Genomic DNA, 22,821 nt, shown 5'->3' with positions numbered 1-22,821 from the left:
CTGCATGAGATGCAGTTCCACCTGGAACAACACAGCTCTTTATTTTATTAGCAGGTTTCTACATTAGCCGTGGACTGTGGAAACCTAACCTTTCTACTCGCTCCAGCACATGTTTGCAGGCAGCCAACACTAATTAGCGCCAAAACAGCAGCACACACCGGAACACTTCTTCCAGGCCTTCATAGGTGGGCTAGAGAAGACTCTGCATGTCGTGGCAGTGGTGTGGACTGATCTCCAAGGGGAAGACAGGAAGCTCAGTCTGGAAACTAATCTGATGTTTCTTGCTTTCTTATTCTTGGCAGGTAGGATACCTGCAAGACAGTACCTCAGGAAGCCAGCAAACACAGACTCCTGATGCTACGTTCCAGGCAGCAAGCCCAGAACAGCTTTCCTGCCGATGCTAAAATTATGAATCAGGAACGGGAAAATTAAATAAGGCTAGAAACCTCCTGGCTGCACCATGCTCTGTGCAAAGCAAACAGACTGGTCTGAAGACAGTTCCGAGTGGGCACGTGCTCCTGTCGGAGAACACACCCAGACACTCTCTCGTACTGAGGAAGCCAGCTAGACTGGACTCCACGGATGTGACAAAGGTCTTAAGCATGGGTGGGGGGATGTGTTACCAATGCAATGGATGTATTTGCTCTACATGGTTACACTCTGTCTGTGCTCATATAAAGCACAAATCTCTCCCACTGGCAATCCAACTCTTCAGCAACACTTCATTTGCTCAGGAAAACTATCATGGAATCAAACTAAATCTGAAAAAATGATCATATGGGTTTTGCTGATAGTAACTGAGTTTCAGCAGAACAGTTTCTGTATTGCTAAAGGCCTCTGGTTTAATAGACTGAGCAGCTTATAAAACAAGATGTTTTTTCCTGCTAAGGATTTTTTTTTTTAATACCCCCAAAGAATATCTAGAGTTTCTGTAACAAGTAGTTGGGATGCTCATGTTTAGTGGATTACCACCTCAGAGAATTGTCTCCTTTTAGAAGACTCTTTAATTCTATTAGCACAATATGAAAGTGCTTTCTCAAGACATCAAAATTTACCTGACATCAAAAGCTACTAGCTTTCATGGCATGATTACTTATTATCAAACCAAAGATAGTTAAGTTTCACCAAATAAAGTAGATGACCCTGGTAAGAAAATGAATTAGGTTTTTTTTATATGCACTTCAATTAAAGAAAACTGATTATAATCTGCGGGGGATTACGTATCCACTGGTGCATCTGCGGTAAGATGTGATCTACAGAACACTACTGGCTTGAAAAAAAAAAAAAAAATCTGTGACTTACTAGCCTGTATTCTTCACCTAGTCACCATAGAGGGCACACTGATTTTCAAGCTAGATCTTCTGATATGTCTTCCCACAATTGAGGATTTTCTACACTAAACCTTTTAAAAGCTCCCATTAGCAGCACAGAAGTGGTCATCTTCCACGGGCCTCACAGCATTTCACATCATCTATCAGGCTTTTATGCCAGATGAGAGAATTTAGTGCGAGTCAGCCAGTCCTTGCAAGAATTCTCTCTTCCACTGCAAGGCATGGTGTGGAGAGGAAGGTGACAGAGGAACAGCTCCATTCAGAATGATCTGAATTAGCTGGGTTTGTGAGCCTGGAGGAAGCACCGGGCAGCTCTGTCTCTCCTGGGCTGCAGCCAGTTTCCTCTTGGATAGCCTGGGCATTAAAGCAGAGCACTGCCTAACATGGTGCAGCTGCATGCCTGCATCCCCCAAATACTCTTAGTGCTATGACATAACTCTTTAACCTGGTTCTCTTTATATAAACTGTGCACAGGTTGGCATTATATTACCTGTCATTTTAAATCATCTCTCTCATCAGGTAGGACAAGTACTGAAAAATCCACAGGCCTGCTTATGGGGATCAATGAAATATCACCACATGTGCTGACCTCACCTGCACTCATCAAGATTCCTGAGCGACTGTGAACCTTAGGCACTTCTTTGTTTCTACGTAAAGGAATGGGAAATATTCCACACTTCTATGAATTGCACAAATGCAATAGCTTCTTTTTTACAGTGATAAACAAATGCAAAAAAAGTGGAAAAAAAGGGTTGTCCCTTACTCTTTTACAGCTGCTCTTCAGGAGGCTCTTCTCTTTGGATGGGGGCACAAAGCCACTATGTGGAATATCACTGGAAGTCAGTTCTTTTCCTCAAAGAAGAAAATGCACATCACAAATCACATACAACTTCTTTGTGAGACAGAGTGATGTAAGAACTCCTAGCAGGGTCCTCGCCATAACAGCTCCCTGAGACAGCTGCTATAACCAGCCTGATCGAGTTGAAGGCTCAGCCTCTCCCTCACGCCCTTATCAAAGGGTTTGGCTCTGGGCTGTGACAGGCTGTGGGTACTGAGTACCATTCAGCCACGAGCAGCCTCAATCTACTGCAGACCCATGTGTGCCATAGTCATCCAGATGGAGGAACTGTGGAGTGCAGCATGCTTCTCTGCTTTCACGTCTCAGTTTTCCTCCAGTTGGAAAAAAACTATGACACAGAGTGGGATGGGACATGCCACAGTCTCATCCTAGCAGACAAGCAGAATGTATCTTGGATCCGCATTTCAACCTAGACAAATTGCTGTGGGCCCTAGTGCTTACAGGCACAGGCAGCCAGCGAAATCAGTTTCACACAGCCTGAGCCCTGTGGTAGTCTACAGAGCGCACAGAACAGGATGTGGAGCAACAGAAAGAATTAACGTCTTCAGAAACGAGTTCTGGTGCGTTACTGTCTGCACAGTGTTTTTTCTCCACTTGGTCTCATTTACACACACAATATACATTTATGTGTGGAAATTATTTCCCTCACCCAGGAAGCTGTATCTCCACTGAAATCCCAGGAGTAGTTTTATAGGACCAGGAACCATTTGCTGCAGTTTAGTAGGGAAAGTGAGGAATATTATACCCAAGTGAAAATGCAGACAGGTGAACTTAGCAACCATGTTCTCTTTCATAGGTGAGCAGGATACACTCAATACATTCTGAACAGCCAGGCCATTTTAAGGGATATCATTGACCTTGAAATGCGCAGCTGTGCACCACACGCAACTATGACTGGGGACATTAGAGAGTTGCCCATAGAGGAATACTAGGTGTTGTAATTTTTCAACTCTGGACAGGTACAGATAAACTTCAGGTTTGTGTAACCAATGTACCAACATAAAATCATCCCTCTTGCACATCTCTCTTATCCAAGACCTGAAAAGACAGTGCACATAACAGAAAGACTGTCCAAATAGCAGGGATAAGGATTTTGTCCCAGCTGTTGAACATACCCAGGCTCCCACGTGGCAGAAAATACTTTGATATCTTTAAGGGGAATTTTAAAATAAAATTTAGTATCTGCCGCCCAGGAATTCTCTTATACATTGGGATTTAGGAATCATTTCAGAAAAGTCAGCTTGATTGTATCTAAAGCTTACTGCAGAAAAATGTCCCCCCACAATATCACCTCTTGGATCAACATCAACATCCTGTGGGTGCTGTCATGGCTCCCCTAACTTTGCACAGCCCAAGTCTGGCTCTGTGTAGCTGAAGGGACTAGGGACAGGCTCACAAAGCTGCCAGAACTTACCTGGCTGCTCCGCTGCCTGAATGTGGTCAACATCAAGGTTCCACTGAGTAAGGGTAAGTCCTTCCCTGGCCAACTCAACTAGGTCCTGCAGGGTCTGAACATCCTTCTGGCTGTGAGATAAAAACTGCCCATCTCCTTCAGGGCCTGACTTTGATTCATCAGAACTTTGGCCTCCAACCTCCGTGCAAGTGAGCTCATGAGAACTGAGGTGAGGCTGAATTTGCTGGGATACTTTTGGCTGATCAGATCCCACCAATGGCAGAAGGTTCTCTGGCTTATGATTCTGATCAAAAGAGGAGGAAAAGAAGACACCAATAAATTAGGTCTTATTTTATGTATTTGCAGAGCTCAGAGTACAGTCTCTACTTCATACTTTTGAAACATCTAGTAAAGGATTACAGAGTGCTCCCCAGGTACAGGGGCTTCCGAGGCAAAAGCTCTCTGCAGTTTTATGAAGGACTCTCCAGAGATAAGACAGCTCTGAACAGAAGAAAGGAAACTACAACAGAAAATGCAGAAAAGGTGGTTTCTCCAGGAGCATGTCTGTGCAGACAATTGCCAAGCAGGGAGAGAGGATGGTGGAAATGCTCCCACTCCAACATCTAAATATTTCATTGTAGCTGGAGCGCCTGGCAACAGTCAGAGCTGAAGCTCTCCAGGTGCTTCTGTTCTGAGTTCTGAAATGCTTTTGCAGTTACATGTAACTAAATCAAACTTTCACCTTGGAGCTGATATTTTCCAGGTTTGGTCTCTGTTTCCCAATAAAAATAGCTTTGTTTGTTTATTTCTAAGTACAAATGGTTTAGCCATTTCTGTGAATGGAAAGAGTCAGAGGGAAAACACACTCTTGCCATGATTTTAAAGGCCTTCCTACTTTTTATTTTTAAACTTCTCTGGCAGTTTTTGGCTTGAACAAAAGGTCAAAAATCTTCATAGAATGCAGTCCTTCCAGTGAAAAACTCTGGGCTTTCACTAGGGAAGAAATATTAAATAAAGCACTTATGTATGCACAGTAGTTTTTGAACAGAAGCACCAAATAATTCCTCAAGGAAAGAATGAGGGAAGGAAGAGAAGTGGTATCCTTCTTCTCGGAAAGTAAGTATGTGATAAGATCAGAGACTAAAAGAGCTTTGTCTATTTCTGTAGGCACTTTTTATAAAACTAAAGAGCACTGAAAGAGGCAGGAGATCTAGGTGAAAAACAGAATGAAACAGTGGAAATGAAAACTGGATCAAAGCTCATATGCACCAAGAGGCAGCGGGATGCACAGGGAAAGCCTGAAGTGCAAATGCTTTGCTTTACAACTCTAGGTGCTCCCACCTTCTCCTGTGTGCAAGACAAAGAGCAGTCTTCAGTTTAAACTTTTCACCCAGATACTTGCTGAGTGCAACACACAGGCAAAGCTCATACTAGAATCAGAGAAAAGTGCCAAGAAGGAAAACAAGAGTCAGGCTGCTGTAAACATGGACAAACTAGTAGCAAAATGAGCAGGATGGGGTGCTTTTACTCAGTACTCTCTGTTCCCATCAGTTTTATTTTCTGAAAGCTTAAGGAATAGCATGGTAACATGAGCCTCGGTCTCCTCTCCAAAAGGAAGAAATGAAAAGTTCAAGATCATAAAATCTAACTGTGTAAGACCAGGGGACAACAGGGCACGAGCAGCGAGTATGCAGAGGCAGGGGATCACTCGTTTTAAGTACCAAATGAGGAAACAGAAACGTTACTGGGCAAGTGAACTAGGGCACACAAATATCAAAGCAAGGACAAAAGAGCATCCCACCTGTACAGGCTTCCAAGGTACAATTGGGGGGGTTAATGCAGCAGTGTAGAATGATTCAGGGTCATAGGGTCCTGTCAGAGCACTGATATTCCATAAAAAGCACTCCTTGGTTTTGGACAATGGCAAAAGCCAGGCTGCTTTCCCAGATTCATCCTCCAAAATCCTACTAGTGGGAAGCTGAGGGGTGGGAGGGAATTCCACCTCTTCTGCAAGCAGCATAGCTACTCGCTCTTGGATCCTTTTGCGGGCCTTCTCCGGGTCCTGAAGCAGTAAGGGTGGAGGTGCAGTTGGGCCTCTTTTACGCCGTTTTTTCTCTTTAAGAAGAAAAGGAAGAGGAACCCAAATAAACAAACAGCTGAACACATAGGGCAGAGGAGCTCAACATGCCAGCTCCTTCAAGTGCTGTAGTCAGTGATGACCGAAAGGCAGCAACAAGCTGAACACAACTCTTAAGATTTTTGCAGGTAGTCTGAAGCCTCACATCACCCTTATGGGAGAAATGAACTCCAGAAAAGACTGACTCCTGCTCACACTGCTCTGTCACCTGTTGGGAGCTGTCACATCTCTACAAAATCTGATCATTATGGAAGCAACGGATATCCATGCAGTCTACCTCCCAGACCCATGGAATTCTGCCTGTATGGCAGTGCTTCACAAAAAAGGGAAAGAAAAACTCCAACAAATCCATGAAGGACTCCTTTTCTTGTGTACTGGTCACTGATGATATCAAACCACAGCTCACACAAACACTGAGCAACTTTCACTTGGAAATCCTGTGTCTTACTACCCTTGCGTTACTAATGCTCAACAACAAATCCAACCAGGAATACTTATTGGCAGGAGGAGATCTGAGCAGGGTTATGAGGAGTGAAGTCTCCTCTTTATACAGCACTCAACGCTCTCCTCTGGCAGTTGTCTTCCTTTCTAAACCTTTCTGCACACTGAAATAGTGAAGCACATGCTCAACAGCATGTAGTATACATGTATGTCTGCTACAGAATGAAAACAGAGAAAAGGCTGAAAAAGCTGCATTAATCCAGGTTGCAGCAGGATGAATAGGAAAAAAATCTCCTGCAGGAGAAATAACAATAACCTTTTCATATTATTTCTTTTCACTTCCATGGTTTACAAAAAACAACAGCTTATCTTAAGAATATTTTACAGATTCAAAACAATCAATCAGTGAAAAAAAGCATGAGATTCCTAAGGGATTTCACCAAAAACCATGGACATCCTGCAGCTTTTCTTGACTGTGTGTGGATACTGCATATTGTGAGGCTCTGACAGCTTAAATAAAACAAAAACAGGGCTGTCATCCCACCTATACCCAAGAGGAAAGTTTTAGTGAAGAGCAGGCTGTGTTATGCTACTCCTCCAATAACACAGCCTTTGACACTAACTCACTTTAACACATACCTGATCCTGGCTTCCATTTGATTGGCAAAGCAGCCACTGGTTTCACATTTGTAACTGATTTTGCTTGTTCCTGCTTTTCTTGCTCTAACAGAGAGCGTGACATTGCCATAGCAACCAGCAAATCTTCATCCTTCGTCTCCATTTTGGCCCTCTTCTGCATTTTCTTTGAGTCGTCTTTGGAGGAGCATTTTCGCTTTGACCTGCTTGGTTGATTGCTGAAATACAAGAATGCAGCAGGAAGCCCAAGTTAATGTGACTGGATCAGAGACAAGAAACACTGAGTGCTCCAGACCAGCTGCTCTACTTGCTCAGAGAGATTCCCCTATCAAGGATAATGAAAAACTATTCAGTACCTTCTTCCCTAGCAGAGAGCAAAGGATTTCTTACCATCTGTGGAATTTAGAGCAATTTAGAGAAAGTCTTATTTTGAAAAGGTAACCACAAGACTACAGCACTGATGTAAGCATCTGCTATCTCTACCTTGAACACTTTTTTGTACCAAGGGGGAAAGAGCAAGTTGAAGCAGGGCAAAACCAAGATCACCACAAAATGCTTTCCCACTCTTCTGCTTCCACAGGGAATGGGCAACGGTCCTTCCTCAGCACAAAGGGACTTGCGAGCCCTTCTACAAATTCAGTCAGGCACCACTTGCTGTATTCTGAAGATTCTGCTCAAATCCAAGACAGCAGATGCAGCTCTGTACTGAGCACATTTCAAAACATCACGTCTGTTTCCTCTTTGGCTCAGGGTGTAAAGCACATATATCCAACACAGCCACAAGCCGAATAGCTGAGGCATTGGCACAACAGATGCTCTGGAGAGACTGCATACTCGTACTATGTGGTGTACTTAATAAGCTCAAACACACCATTCAGCTTTACTGCATAATTGCCTCATAGAGCACAAATAATTCTGACAAACCAGTGTAAGATTGTTTATTCCCCATTTTGCTCCTGCCTGCTGACTTTTAAAGTCATCCACCACCTGACCGCTCCTGAAGAAAAGCAAGATGATTTCTCCAACTAACTACCACATTCTCCTCATGTGGTACTGGGTCATGGCTCTACTTGGCCTTCTTTGGACCTGGGGCCTACCCAGTGTGTGAATCTGCCTTGCTTCTACCATTCATCCCCAGGAGCACAGGTTCAATGTCTCTCAGGCCAAAGAAAGTAACTAGCATCTTTTATTTTTACCAGCTTACCTGGGACACTGAAGAGGTGCATCACCAAGCGTGGACACCTGCAACTGCACTGCCTGAAGAAGCAGCTTAGGAGGTACATCCATCTCCACAGCACAGCGTTTCAGGTGACTGACTCGGCTCTGTGCAGTTTGGAACTGCTTCCCGCAGATGGGACATTCAGGGACCAGTGGTTTGCTGGAGGATGACATCTGTGCTTCTTCCATCTCATCCAGACACCTGTGAGAAGATGGCAGAGCTTACCTCTGAAGACTTTAAAACTGTCCACGCTATGATTTAAACCATATTAAAGAAAAGGAAGCACAATTATCTCTAATATCTGTTACAGCCTGAAACATCCCCTAAAGAAACAAGAATTACGTGCCCACCACTGTCATGAACATGACATGTAACAGTTAGATGGAGATTATGGCCTCGGAGGCATATTAAAAACTGTTGCTCAAAAGCAAGTGCAGGTAATAACCTTCTTTAACTTCACCGCGTGTCCATCACCTAATACCTCTTTCTGCATTCATTCTAACATTCCAGCTAACTTATAAACCACTGTTAAAAAAAGGATCACCCTACCAGAGAAATGGTAAGTCTTCCTCACCCGAAACATCACTTCTTCTTGTCCTTCTTACTACTTTTGAAGGCGCATGACCACATGCAGCATCAAGAACGCAAGTGTTTTCAAGTCAGATATCTCACTTGACAAGGACAGTGTTTTATGTCACAGAAAAGGGAGCAGCTGAAATTAACACTGCACTCGAGTGCAGGATGATCAACTTCTAGTAGGCCAAAACTATGTAAAAAATTTTAATTGTTCTTTTTCTGTCCTCTCCAAAGAGATTCAGGGTGTGAAATCCTGGATCTGCAGTACCTATTACAAAAATCACTCCCTGATTACATAATGGTACACACTACCTACACACACAGGGCTGTGTTGAGAGACCATTCATCTGATGCAAGAGGACTGGTGGTTACTTGTTTGCCAGTGCATCTATCCATCTACAGCTTCACCTCTTGTGATGAAGACTGCTATCAAAAAATCCATTGATAATATAACCTTGTAATCTCATCATATGATTACATGCTTAATAGCTCAGAAAGCAGACTTAATTTCCAAAAAGCATTTCTGACACACTGTCACTGTTTTACAACCTCTGCCCTCTCAAGCAGCAGTAAATACCTGAACACAGAAACAGCAGTAGCACCTCTAAAGCTGCAGGTGCAGACAACTCTAACAAACGTGAGTCACTCAATAACTTGATGTAGGACTGGACAAATTAAATCACTCTTGCCTTCTGAAAGGGCTCAAATTAAGAAATTGCAAACATTCAAATATGCTGTTTCTGATCCTTCTCAGCAGAGAAGCACAAACTTTTAATTTACAAAGACCTATGCGTACATAATATATTAACAGTACTTGGTATTTACCACTAAGGAAACTGTTAAATTAAGGGCACTAATTTTCAATTTGGTCATCTTTCTGAATAGTACCACCTTTCTCTCAGCAAACAGCTGGGATATGCAGTGACATACTCTAGTATGTGTCTTTAGAAGAACAATTTTCAGCAAAATAGAGCAAACATTACTTTGTTGGCTGAAATTGGTATCACATCTCCTCTATCACACTACTGATGAAAGTGGCACTGGCCTTACCACACATATGCAGAAGCCCTGCAGTTCAAGACAATCAGCCTCTGCTTTGAGACCAAAACAACTTGTTAATTCAAGCCATAAAGGTCAGTGCCACTATGCAGATTCCCCTGCTATGATGTTCTTTAATGGATAAGCTGAGTGAGCAGTCTATGAGGTTAATGGGAAAGGATGTGGAAAGGACACATCATGCTGGTCTTTCACCTGTTAACATGCTGCTCTCGTCGCATTGTGTTCATGGCTGAGAGATCCTTCTGGCAGATCTGACAAAAAAACAAGCCTGCATCCTCCAGGCTTGCCAGGGCTTCCTCTTTGGTTTCCTGCTGAAGAGCCAAAGCCAGAGCACCGTCATGTTCCATGGACAGAAGATGGTGGGTATCTGGCAAAGAAGGGAGAGATGATCTAAGATAGAAAACTAAGAATCCTGTATGAAAGGCATGGAGCCATTATACTTCTCATTATTAGTTTATTAAACTAGACACACAAAAATTAATTGCAGTCTTTCCCTTGCATCTTCACATCTCATCTCTCGCAAGGGAATGCTACAGGACTGCACTAGCCGAGGAGCAAGAGGTGGCAATTTGTTCACAGTACGTTGCATGCCAGAGCCAAATGAAGGGTAAGTTTTGGGTAAAGTTTCTGGGGAGAATATGGGATCTTACACATTACATATTAAAACACAGCAGATTTTCATGTCCATACAGAACCAATGGGGCCTTGACTTATAAAGAACCAAACCAGAGTAAAATACTGTGAATTCAATTCATCTGCATAGAACATATTACCTTACAGAGTGCTTGGGGATCCACCAAAGATGGGGGCTACCTAAGAGTCATATTGACCTAACAGCTACCTAACACTGTCTTAAGGGAAGGATGACAAAGTCCACTGATCCTGTTGGAATTTCAACCTGTTTCCAAGAAGACAATTAACCTTCCAGAATGTAACATGAGGTTGATTCAGCCTTAGAGAAGAGCTGGGAGAAAAGTACGGATAGTCCTTTAACAATAGAGAAAGCAAGTTTTCTCAGCGATCTGGAGTGATTTATTCAGTGCTGCACACTAAGCCACTAGGCTAGCTGGGAAAAAAGCCCAGGAATCTGGACTGCTTCTCATGCAACCATTCTCACCAGCGCACAGCACTCTTTCTGCATGTACAAGAGTTAACAAAAGAAACGTACCATTCTCTGGTGGGTTCTGCTCCTGGCTTTCGCCAGGGAAATCCATGCTGGCTACAGACTTTGGCAAACCATCATCTGTGCTGTGTTTTAGCTGCTCAGGTGCCACTCTCTTGAACTGCTGCATTCTCTCCACTACCAGCTCTGCTACCCGCATCTTCGACCCTGCGAGCGGTGGTATCTTTGAGGTGAGTGAAGAGCAGGCCCCTGGCTGTGTAGCAGGATGGAAGGATAATGTAGTCTGGGAACAGCCACTCAGAGTATTTACTAGAGGGGGAGAAAACATCAGAGCTTTACCAGTCAGTTTTAAACACATAGCTGAGCTGCCCAGATAGCTGCTGGAAAACCCTCCCCAAGAGTAGCCTAAGCCAGGCTCAGTTTTGCAACAGGCATTCTTGGAGGAAGAAGTGAACAATTTGTTTAGCTGTTACATGACTTTATACTTGATAACCACAGTACCAGTATCAGGCTTCCGCGGTACAGTGGAGTTTACGTATCTCTAAATCCCTTTTAGAGGAAGGAATATTAAGGAAGGCCTTGCCTGAAGGTCACTAGTGAGAACAAGCAGCCCTACAGCCCCAGTGTTCCCACCACACAATGTCATGTGGTTCCTCCTGTTCTTTGCTCTGATCTCCAAACCCCATCTGTGGCTCAAACTTTCAGGCTCTGAGCTGAAGGAACCCGGAGTTCCCAAAGAGAGGTGGTAACAAGCAGGAGGCAGAGGCAATGCCAAACTAACACCTCAGCATACCACTGCTCTGCTTGAGGTATCCTGTGGATATGCGCAGTGTGCAAGATGGGACCAAAGATCTCACCAGCCCAGTATCTTGTCTCTGGGCCCAGTCAGCAACACATACTTAAGAAAGGGTGATCAGGACAGGACAGGTACAAAATAATCCTTTTCCTGGCTGACCTTATTTATCAGTTTAAGGACTTCCTGCACTGGTGACTGCATTCTGGCCATCACATTTAATAACCACTGAAGGACTAATCCTTTATGAATTAATCCAACACCTTTTTTAACTCGTTCATTTTTGGCCTTGACAACATCCAGTGGCAATACATTTCAGCATACAATGATGCACTGGATGAAAAAGCACCTCAATATATTCTAAGCTTGCTTCTAGATGATTTGAGGGTGTTTTTCTCAGTTGTAATACTGCAAAAAACAGTGAATAATGACTCCCCAACTCATCACTTTGTACCAAGGCTTCACCTTACTGAAGGACATCTGCCTGCCTGTAGCACAGAACACACTCCTAGGTTAAACCCCTAGATAAGCCTAAGTAGCTAAGTGTAGACGGAAACAAAAGATGCAAGCCTGCTTCAATCAGCACTGCTATATGACCCCACCAGGTGGGCTTCTGAAGACCACCACTGAACTACAGAGTCTTTTCAGTCCTAGCCTAGGTTCACTCACCTGTCAGAGTCCTCTGGCTACACTCACTGGCCACTGTACTCAGCTGGCTGGCAGGGAAAGGGTTTCTCTTTCCATCCCCTTGTGTAGTTTCACCACTACTACAGGCCACAGCATCACCATCTTCTTTGTGCACCAATGTTTGTTCCTTTGGACCCAAATCTTGAGGTAAAATTGTTTCCTTCGCTGCTGGTAAGTGATGATGGTTTTGGCTCTTAGCGGCAGCTTTTCCTCTTCTTAATTTGCTTCTTGCTGCAGTGCTCTTTGACCTGTTCTGAGCACCCTTTGCCGCTTCAGCATCCCCAGCTTTTTTCTTCCCTCTACCTAAAAGATTCGCCCATAACTCTTTGAAATCATTGTCCTGTTCATCCATTGGCCTGCAGGTTCCAGTTACGCTGTGGCCTACTGACACTGTGAGGACTGGAGGGCAGGGGGAGATACCAGAATCAGTTCAGGTTTGCATCATCCGTGACCTGCAATTTTCACCAATTCCCTTCCACTACCTCAGAGATCTCCATTCTCCAGACTTCAATGAGGTCAACAGTGTGGGCACTTCTGTGCTGCTCTGACAGTTCATTCTTCCACACTTAATTCACAGCCATTTAGTAGAGCACATTCTCTCTCCAAGAACCCCACCTGCTTTCACAAGTTGGCTCTTCAGAGGCCTCTAGACCTTACGTTAATCACGTCAGTTTGTGCAGAATACGCGTAGGATCTTCATGACACGCTATAGGGCTTCACAAAGACACTTACTAAAGCCCTTAAATAAAGAAATAAAAAAAGGTGGTTATGGAGGATGGTATATGCAAATGCAGCGTGGGACAGGGCTGGTGTAGAACTTTGAAGGAGGAGAGAATTTTTATAAAATAGTAAGATTAGAAAAAGCCAGTATTGACCCAAAACGCTATCGCTATAACTGTACTATAGACATGCACAAGCCACATGAGGAAAGAAGAGGAAAGCTTTCAAAACAGATATCTGATACTGGGTAGGCTTTTGTCCTGGATCTCAGGATTTGAGACTGTCCTTTTTTAATATGCATTCATACTTAGATTTATATAACACAAGACCAGTGAATGTAGCGCGGGGTGTGGGGGGGGAAGTCCCTCAGATCAAGCAGCTATTCTACAGTGTAAAATTTTGCTTTGCAACACCACAGCTTTAAAGAGGAGAGCCCAATCTATTTTCAGAAGTGAATAAAGGCAGTTTCTGGCATTTCAGAAGGGTTTCTGGGACAAGTCTGAGAACAATTCTATCAAATATGTTCATCCTTTCTCTCCTCTTACCTCCATGGCTGCTCACCTTCAGGATTAGCTCTCCTGCTAATGAATACTGAACTATTCCTCTGAGTACTCAATAAACCATGGCACTGACCATGTTTCACAAACTGCTGTCAAATACACAAGGTAAACAGACTGAACAAATGGTATTCTAAAATGAGTTTCTTAATCTTTTCAGCTACAGTAAGAACAGCAGTACTAGCTAGGGATTACATGGAACAGCATTGGGTACAACGTCCAGATGTAAATGCCATCAACCCCCAGGCAACATTAAACCTAGATCTCTATTCTTAGACATTTTGATTGTCCTCTTCTTCCTAGTCCTAAGTTCACTATGGTTCTGGCTATTTTACCAGAGGTTTTATATTGCTCCCAAAACCTATTTCTTTCAAGCCTAAACCAGAGTGTTTCACTTGGAATGGCAGCAGCTGTGGTTCAGTTTCTCCAGTAAAGCTCTGGGCATAGAAAGACTCAAAAAGCAGGAAAAACACATGCGAGATTGTTTTCTCAAATGGCTTGGCTGCAGACATGCGAGGCTAAGGAATGCTGGTTACACACTTTCATGGGTCAGCCTTTCCTATAAGCAATTACAGATGTTAATGGATTTATTTATTTTAAACTCAGGCTCCCAAACCAGCAGAGGATTTTGCTGTGAATCTTGGAGTCATTTCCTGTTAGAGAGAAACTGAAGTTTTATGTAGCCAGTTCATAAATTTAATTTTCCTGGACAGAATCTTGGTGTAGTTATCACTGTAAATTGACCATTTTCTTCTAAGTAGAAGACAGCATGTGGAGAAAAACAGAATCTCACATCCTCCATGGCTTTAAATACCTCTCACAGACACATTTGTACTGTTGTATTACTTATGGTGAGTTCCTGATATTAAACTTTGAAACAGATCAGCACTTTTGCGTTTGCAATCAATGTTCAGTGCCCCAGGTAGATGAAGTCAGACATACAAATGATGCAAACCTAAGAATTTATCTGTCTTACTCCTCTCTTTCCAGACTTGTATTTACAGGCTCCTGCTCTGTTCAACATCTCGGTATTTCTGATGCTGCTCCTATTCATGTACCTAACAGCCAGCTTTGGCACCAGTTTGTAGAGCTCAAAAAGTAATGGCTTTGAAAATAATTTCTTTCAGTATAGTATTAAATTCATTTTGGAGGATTTTAGGACTCAACAAATCACAAAGCTGGTCAAATAAAATAAACAGCAGCACTTAGCTATCCCCTTAGCTGCCAAATCTATAGCCCAGCTGTGCCCTTCAAGTAAATGTAGATCAGCAAAATGGTACAAAGCAGGACCAGCAAGAATGAAAGATGGAACCTGGAAAATGGAAGGAAAAGACTAGATTTAGTGTATTTTGTACTGACTGCTCTTTTTGCTCAAGGTCCAAGTTGCAGGGGGAAGGAGACAGCAATAGCACATGCCCTAATGGTGCTAGGTTCTGCCACTTCCACTGACCTGCATACCTGAAATATGTAGGTGAGTTAGATGCATTGCTCAGGATCTGCTCAGCTCAGCAGTGTGTCCCCAGCAGCGAGCAGCACCGCATGCCGCTGCAGAAAAAGCCCAGAACCCTTCAGAAGGCAGAACGGGTCAGGCAGATTGGATAAAGCCCTGAGAAACCTGGTCTGACCCCATAGCTGACTCTGCTTTGAGCAGGATGTTGGACTAGAGACCTGCTGAGGCCACTTCCAGCCTCAGTTATCCTATGATCCTACAAATAGTCTGTCCTTGCCTTTTCCATTTGGGACTAATTTTGTTTCCTGGTAACCTTCTTTAAACCAGAACCACAAGAGTTAATTCTTACAAAAATCCATCAATGTTACTATCATAACCCTCCAGCCATATAACAACCTCACCTTTTTGATCTTGCCATTTTTAGGCTCACCGGCATCTATTGAATTGAGTTCCCTGCTTTAACTAAAAAAAAAAAACAAAACAAAACAGGAGAAAGTATTCCTTTTCATCAGTTCTGTTTGTTTCCTTTGTACTTCACTGACTGTCTTCTGTTGAGACAAGGAGGACAGAAGCTCCAAATCCACTCTCTTTAGACCACTCAATATTTTATTAAATTACATGTATCACATCCTCCAGTGTCTGTGCTCTAAAATAAAAGTCCCAGTCTTTTCTCTTTTCCTAGGAGAATCTTTTCTGGCCCCTAACCATCTCCATCAGTATTCCCTGGATCTCCTGCACTGTCCACTGCTTTTTCTGAGACATGATGACCAGTACTGCAGACAGCAGACTGCTGATACTGCGGATGAAGAAGTTTTATATTGTTCACATTGCTTCCCCACCCAGGCCTCGCAGATCCTAACATCTTTGCTTTGTTTTGAAAGCATCTGCTTGTTGAGCAAAGGTTTTACCTGAACAGAGATGCCCAGGGCTCTTTCAGTATCTGGTATCATTAAGGTGTTCCATATGATTTATCTCTTTTTCCACCTCCATGCTCTACTTCACACTCATCCACACTTAAGTTCATGATATACTGTGTTACCTGCAGCTCAGAGCCTGCTGGAACTACCTCTGACCTCGACTGAGCTAAAAAAGCTGCATCACTTCCCAGCAGGACCACCAGGCACACACTGAGGAGGATTCAGAATGAACCCTTGGATGCTCTTTGCTACCTTTCAGACAGCTTCCCCTCTTAGATCATTTACCATTCATGACAATTCTTTATCTCTTTCCCCTTTTCAAAGGATTTCTGAGTAAACTACATTAAACCATTCTTTATTTCTTGATTTGTTGACAAATTCAAACCACTCCATTAGACTACTGAGAGACAGTCTACTGGAGAAACTAGGCTACCATGTTGTTGAGATGCTATTAGGTTAAAAATACGACAGACGTCTACAAATAACTTGATGATCATTTCAACCAGTTTAATAGGTACACATAAAAGACTTACTGCCTTGTAATTACTTAGTTCAATCATAGAATCCTTCTTAAAAAAACCCCAAACAGCCAAAACCCAACAGGTAAAACATCTGCTACCCTCCCACCTTTCAGAGCAGCTGAAACCAGGACACAACTGAAAGTGTATTTCTACCAGCAGTCCAACCACTTGACAGTATCTCTTCTGAGCTCTCAAATATACAATATCTGGGCCTGCTCACTTGCCGCTTTAAACTGTCTATTTGTTCCAGGAACAATTGTCCTGCCATTTCAGTCTCCAAGAGCATGTCATCATTATGGCTAGAAAGCGTACATGAGTGCTAGGTAGGCCTCAATAACTTGTACCCAGCAGATACCTTCTCCCCTCTCAACCCCCGCAGTGCTGCTTCAGTAGATATCCTCCTCAGTTACTCATCTTTGAAGAAAGCCTGGCTCTATACCTTCAAAAAAGGAAAGTGCCATGCTACCTTGGGAGCAATTTCCTGGGTTTCACAAGAAAGAGTAGGGCAAGTGGGATTATTTAACACTAGAAAGTGAGGCAAAAAGTAACCTGAATTTTTTTTCATAAGTACCATTTCCTTGTGATGAAAGTACAAATTACCCCATTCTGCAGACAGATCCTCTCCCCCCATCTCCACCAGTGAAACAGCCTAAGAGGCGACTGCATTCCCAACTGGGTGTAGGAAGACAAGATGCTGAGTCTGCAGCACCCGTCTCCACATGGAGTGAGGCTGTGTTTGCATGCCAGGCAAAGTGGGTTGCTGCAGAAAGGGTGGCACCTTTCTCGGCAGGAGCACCTTCTCCCACTTCCTCCACCAGCAAGATCAACATAGGAGTGGTCCTGACAGTCCTGTAAGGCTGGCCAGAACTTAAAGGAAAGTCAAAGAATGGGATCAAAGTGACTGATACCGCCTCCGTCTTCAGAAATGAGTTAACCGCCATGGCCTGTATGAACCCAGGCTGCTAATTACAGAGTGTTGACAGCAGACAGGATGATGGGATGCACCCTGTTGCGTTGGCACTGAGTTTTATTGCCCCCTCCCCTTCTCTTTCCGTGAAAGCTGTAGCCTGAACATCTGAAGGTTGGTAGCAAAACTTTCAATCAAGCCAGTCCAAATACTGCACAGGGAAAGAATTTCTGTAGTGTTTGTTCTGGAAACCACACCAGAAGCTGGTCCGTAGGGATTCTTCCAGACCAAATCCTGTAACAAAAAAATCTTCCTACGGGTTCCTGATGGAGATGAACCTACATGTCAACAGTGTAACTTCTGAAAGAGCATATTATCCTCCATACTTTTAGAGACTCTCTTTGCTAGCACCTTTTCTCACCAGGTTCCTGCACTAACTGATACCTTTATCACCAACACTACTCTACAAGGACACAACACTAGATGTGTACAGTGCACAGTCTCTGTGTTTGTAGAAGTGCAAATAAATTAACACTGAGGACAGCAGCACTTGTTCTGTGAGGAGAGAACAAATATAAGTGCAGAACAGGAATTCAAAGTCAGGTACCAAACCTCTGGTCCTGGTCTCTGCCAGCTTTCCTGTGCCAGAAAAGGATAACAAAACCAGATGTGGAAAATAGGAAATTACAAATTAACTCAAGCCTATATAAGCAAGGAAATGATAGCTAGGAAAATCATAATCAGATTCTAATGAGCAATCTTAGCAATGACCAGTATCAATGTCTATGTGACATCATCCACTTCTATTACTGATATCCCACCAGAGTACCACACTCACATTTCTTTTCAAAACTACACCTCCCCCTGCTAGTACCTTGTACGTATGGCAAAGCACTTCATAGCCAGTAAAAAAATCTATCACATTCCAGACGTGAATTTTAAATCACTACTTACGTGACAAAACGTTCCTCTACCTTTCAAATGCTGTAGAAACTAACCTTACTTTAAAAAGCACTTCACTGAAATAGAAAATTTTTACTTTTTACCTCCTCTGGAAGGATAAAGGGGAAGTGAATACAAAAATAAAAACTAACGGTTGCTCAGGTGCAAATGCTCATGGCTTGTATGCAAACACAGTAGCATACAAATCAGAAATACACGCAGCTGGTGTTTCAAAAATGCTTATTTGATTTGACTGAAAGCAACAAAAAATTATTAATTTGAACAGAAAAATACAATTGAGAATTAAGGACTGAATAAAACCATTTCAGCAGAGGCCCCAAAAATCAATAAAGAGAACAATACTTATTAAAACCTAACTTGGTTTTCAGAGAAAGAAAAGTAATCAGAGTAATAATAAAAACAAATATGTAAAATAACATCATGGTAAGGGAATTGGATAGCAGTGAATATAAACAATGAATTGTATTAAAACGAGAAGGAGGTAAAATTACATAAGATTAGTTTTCTGGTCAGAAAAGTTAAGGACTTTCAAAAAGGTCTTTTTGGTGTACATCAAACCAAAAAGAAGAACCTACCAAGGCCACTAGATCATTATAAAACAAACTGCAGAACTGTTAATAATGAGAATACAAAATATTCCTATAATATCCATCCCATGATGTTGATGAAAGTAGCCTATTCTAACAGTAATCCAAAGCGTACTGAACAGCAGCTATTGAAGATATTTCTGTCAACAGAATCAGATCATTTGCAAGTAGAAGTCACTGTGATTTTTCAAAAAGGACAATTAGGGAAGTAAACACCCATCTTTCAGACTGAGATCAGCACCAGGCCGTTAAAGAAATGGCTTGTATGGGAATTGATGAATGAAGATGGATAATGAAATTAATATCAATAAACACAGTTTTATGAAAACCAAGATCTCCTACGTTAAGCTAATACCTTTTTAATGAGACCTCTGCACGTTAACAGAGGCGTAAGTCTTTTGTAAACCATTAAAGAAGTATCAAGGGACGAAATGATTAATTAGAATCATGCAAAATCAATACAATACATTTAAAATTATTAAAATGTAGTAGGTGGGTTTCAAAATGCAACTGCAAACAGCAGTCACTGAGCACATATGTTCCTAGTATCATCCCACAGAGATTAACTCTCTGCCTATCTTATTTTTCTATTATTTAGACTAAGGAAGTGAGTTAGGAGAGACATAAACCACCATTGATGAAGCTGTCTGATGATGCAGAGAAAGGAACTGTTAGATAGTGTTGATGACAGAGAGGCAGACCAATGCAGACCACTTGGTAAACTAGCACAAATCTCAATACAAAGTTCCTGTTTTGGGACAAGGCCATATGTACAGGATAGGTAAATCTATCCTGGGAAGCAACAAGTACAAAGGAGTTAGGAGTCCGGACAGATAATCAGAACATTGGCAGGCTCCTGGATGAGTCTGTGGCCGTATCGATACATATGCTGTAACAGTAAAAAGGTTTTATTTCCTTCGTAGTTGGTGCTAGTGAAAACTGTGGTAAAATTGCTACAGGGAACCTACAGCACGATTCATTCACAAGAGGCTGCATTGCCCACAGGTCATACGGCACCAGAGGCATACAGCTTAGGAAAGGTGCTGTTTCAAACTGCCTTTTCAGTACCCAGTACGAAGCCTCACCTAGCCCACCATTCCTCCAAACTGACCACAATGTGACCTTACCCCGGGTGTCTGACTCCACTCTGACACAGAGAATTTTGACCATGTCAAACAATTCTATCATTTTGTAGATCAAGAGTGCAGCAATCAGGGTTATGGACGGCAAGAAAGTCAACTGAATAATTAATGAAGAACTGAATATAAAGAGAAGTAAGAACACTACAATGTTAAACATTCAAGCCATTTCTTTCCAAGAAGACAATGTTATCCTAAGAGGCACATTCACTTAAACCAATGGAAGTTCTACTGATACTATTTTTTCCCCAAAAGTCTATCTTCTGATTTGTGATTATGTTGAAGCTTATCATCACAAAAGCCAAATATAAAATGAAATTTAACACAGTATCTTGATTTCCCCACATTCTCTAAAATAAAATGATGCTTGCTTTGAAAAGGTGACCAAACTCATCACAGTTTGCTACAGGTGATCTAATAATGTATCTTTTACACTAACATTTTGTTAATTTATAACAATAAATAACTTGCTCTCTTCTCAGCTAAAATCACATATAAGAGCTACAGTAAAATACACAACATACTACTTTGTGGATATGTTGCTTTATGACATTTCCATGCTACCATATCTGTTCTCTGTACTCCAGTGTCTATCATAAACAAGCTCGCCTTACTGTTCAGAAAATACATTTTTACATTTCTTCCTATTAAAATATCTTCTCCTTTCATTGACTTAGTTCCTTCACCTTCTCAATATCCAAATATATCATTACCTACAGACTTGATGAGAATGCTCTGGGAAACTCTGGTATCATACCAATGATCTCAGGGATGCATAAATATGTGTCTTCCACAGACTGCTACAATAACAGCAAGAGGTCAGCTCTCAGACAAGGATGTCAATTCCTCTGTGTTTAGCTTCCAGGAAAATTCTTTCTAGAAACTCTGGACAAAGGCCTTGCATACAACTGAGGATCCTGAAGCACAGTTTGAGTTTCACTAGCATACAATAATGTGTCAAACATCCTGTTTAAATTGCTATTTTCTACCATTTGACAGTTTCTTTGGAAAAAACGTGTAATGAAAATTGACCCAGTGGGAAAAGCAAATGCTCAAAAGAACTTGAGGTCCATTTTCTTCCAAATGTAAAGCTTATGATAAAAATTCTTTCTGTTTCTGTTTCCAGTCTGCCTCTGACACATCTGTACAGTGTAAAGCAATACAATGACTTCTGGCTATCCAGAAAACTGTTTTAATCCAAACAGCAAAATCAAAGGGGAGAAGAGGGACCAGGAGGAAGAAGAATATGATTTTAAGTAGATACGAAAGCCAACCACACAAGGGTCTTTTTTTGTAGTCAAAACATGGACTGTACCCAGCCTGTGATTTTTGAGAGTTTATACAGGAGCCAATAGACTGAGCATCAGCCAATGTTACCGTCTTTGGGCTTTACTACAGTCAAACTATTTAGTACAAATAGTATGTTTTTGCCCAGCAAATGCATAATTTCGACTTTATTTAAAAAGACCAGGGTTAAAAGAAGCACCTGTGTATCTGCAGGATCAGGGACAAAGCGTTGTCAGTAAAATGGCCGACACCCACTGCTTCCCCTCAAGGCAGGCCCATACGCTGCTCCTTGTGACCCTGAGTCTGGAAGAGAAAAATAAAATTCCAGTTTGCTTCATGCAGCAGCTGACAAACTCCTCAGAATCACTTTCCCTGATGACATTGCTTGAAAGGAGTCTGCTTTGAGGCTGGACACATCGAACAAAGTTTTTAATGAATCTTCCTAGCTGTCAACGCTGCTTAAACTCAGCCAGCCTCATAATCAGGCCTTCCGTGGAACAACTTCGCCTTTGCTTTATCACCGAACTTTTGCTTTTGATGCCATTTTAACATCAAGGATGGAGTTTTACCCTACCGAACAGCTGCAGCACAGCAATCAGCTGCCCACCCGAACCCAACCTGAGGTCCCCTAACAAACACGTCAGGGCTTCGAGGCCACGCTCGGAGGTGCCTCAAGGTTTCCGCTCCCGGCTGTAACTGCGACGGGCCCCTGAGGGCGAAGGCCTGGGCTCCCCTCAGGCTCCGCGCCCCGGCGGGGCCAGGCAGGCCCGCCAGCCCCTGAGCCGCACCCCGTCCCACACGAGGAACCCTCCTCCCGCTCCTCAGGGGGAATGACGTCCTACCACTGACGTCGCACCCTCACGCGGATGACGTCGCACCCTGGGCGGTGACGCCAGCCCCAGGGTTGGACACCACCGCCTCCCCGCCAGCAGGTGGCGCCGCGCGGGTGGCGCTGCCGCCGGCGTCATGACGTCACGCCGCCCGCCCCTGCCACAGCGGGGCGGCTCGCAGGGCCGCCGCTGTGAGAGGGCCGCCCCGCCCCGCTCGGCCCGGCCCGGCCCGCCGCCCCGGCCCGCCGCTGACCTCTCCGCCGCGGCACGGGCTCCCGCCGCTCCTCGCGCCCCGCCGCCGCGGCGGGGAGCCCCGCTGCCCAGCCGGAGCGCATGCGCGAGGCGCCAACCGTCTCCCTCGCCTTGCAACGGGCCGCGGCGCGCATGCGCGGGCCCCCAGTCAGCGTCCCGCCGGCAGGGCCTGCGCATGCGCGCGGGGCGAGGACCGCGCCCTCCCCGCGCAGGCGCACGGGCTTCCCGCCACTGGTTGCTATGGCGATGCCCCCCCCCCCTCCCGCCCGGTCCCCGTTCGTGTTGTCCCCTCAGCAGGGCCCGCCGGTCGCGGCTGGTCGTGGCGGCGGGGGACGAAGGCGACCCGGCGGTCTCCCCGCTCCTGGCCCCTGGAGAATGGGTGGGAGCCTCCCCCCCGGGCAGGCAGTGGCACTGGGCGGCGCCTCCTGAGGCGAACC

The 22,821-nt window shown here is 43.7% G+C and overlaps 1 protein-coding gene across 1 annotated transcript in view; it reads right to left on the bottom strand.

Moving 5' to 3' along the window:
* The window catches only part of SLX4 (SLX4 structure-specific endonuclease subunit), a 33,165-nt gene extending 10,663 nt beyond the window's left edge, over positions 1 to 22,502 (bottom strand). The window contains exons 1-10 of the mRNA XM_075018272.1: positions 22,386 to 22,502; positions 21,502 to 21,605; positions 12,237 to 12,993; positions 10,820 to 11,083; positions 9,844 to 10,018; positions 8,002 to 8,217; positions 6,801 to 7,015; positions 5,385 to 5,698; positions 3,605 to 3,887; positions 2,095 to 2,177 (exon numbers count right to left, since the gene is read on the bottom strand). Coding sequence (XP_074874373.1) covers positions 2,095 to 2,177; positions 3,605 to 3,887; positions 5,385 to 5,698; positions 6,801 to 7,015; positions 8,002 to 8,217; positions 9,844 to 10,018; positions 10,820 to 11,083; positions 12,237 to 12,606 — 1,920 coding nt within the window. The 5' untranslated portion in view covers positions 12,607 to 12,993; positions 21,502 to 21,605; positions 22,386 to 22,502. The remainder of the gene's footprint in view (positions 1 to 2,094; positions 2,178 to 3,604; positions 3,888 to 5,384; positions 5,699 to 6,800; positions 7,016 to 8,001; positions 8,218 to 9,843; positions 10,019 to 10,819; positions 11,084 to 12,236; positions 12,994 to 21,501; positions 21,606 to 22,385) is intronic.
* Between the last annotated feature and the right edge of the window lie 319 nt (positions 22,503 to 22,821).

Source organism: Buteo buteo, chromosome 29 (assembly GCF_964188355.1).
Source record: "Buteo buteo chromosome 29, bButBut1.hap1.1, whole genome shotgun sequence".
NCBI lineage: Eukaryota > Metazoa > Chordata > Aves > Accipitriformes > Accipitridae > Buteo > Buteo buteo.
The sequence above is the reverse complement of the archived record's forward strand: the minus strand, read 5'-3'. Positions and strand labels throughout refer to the sequence as shown.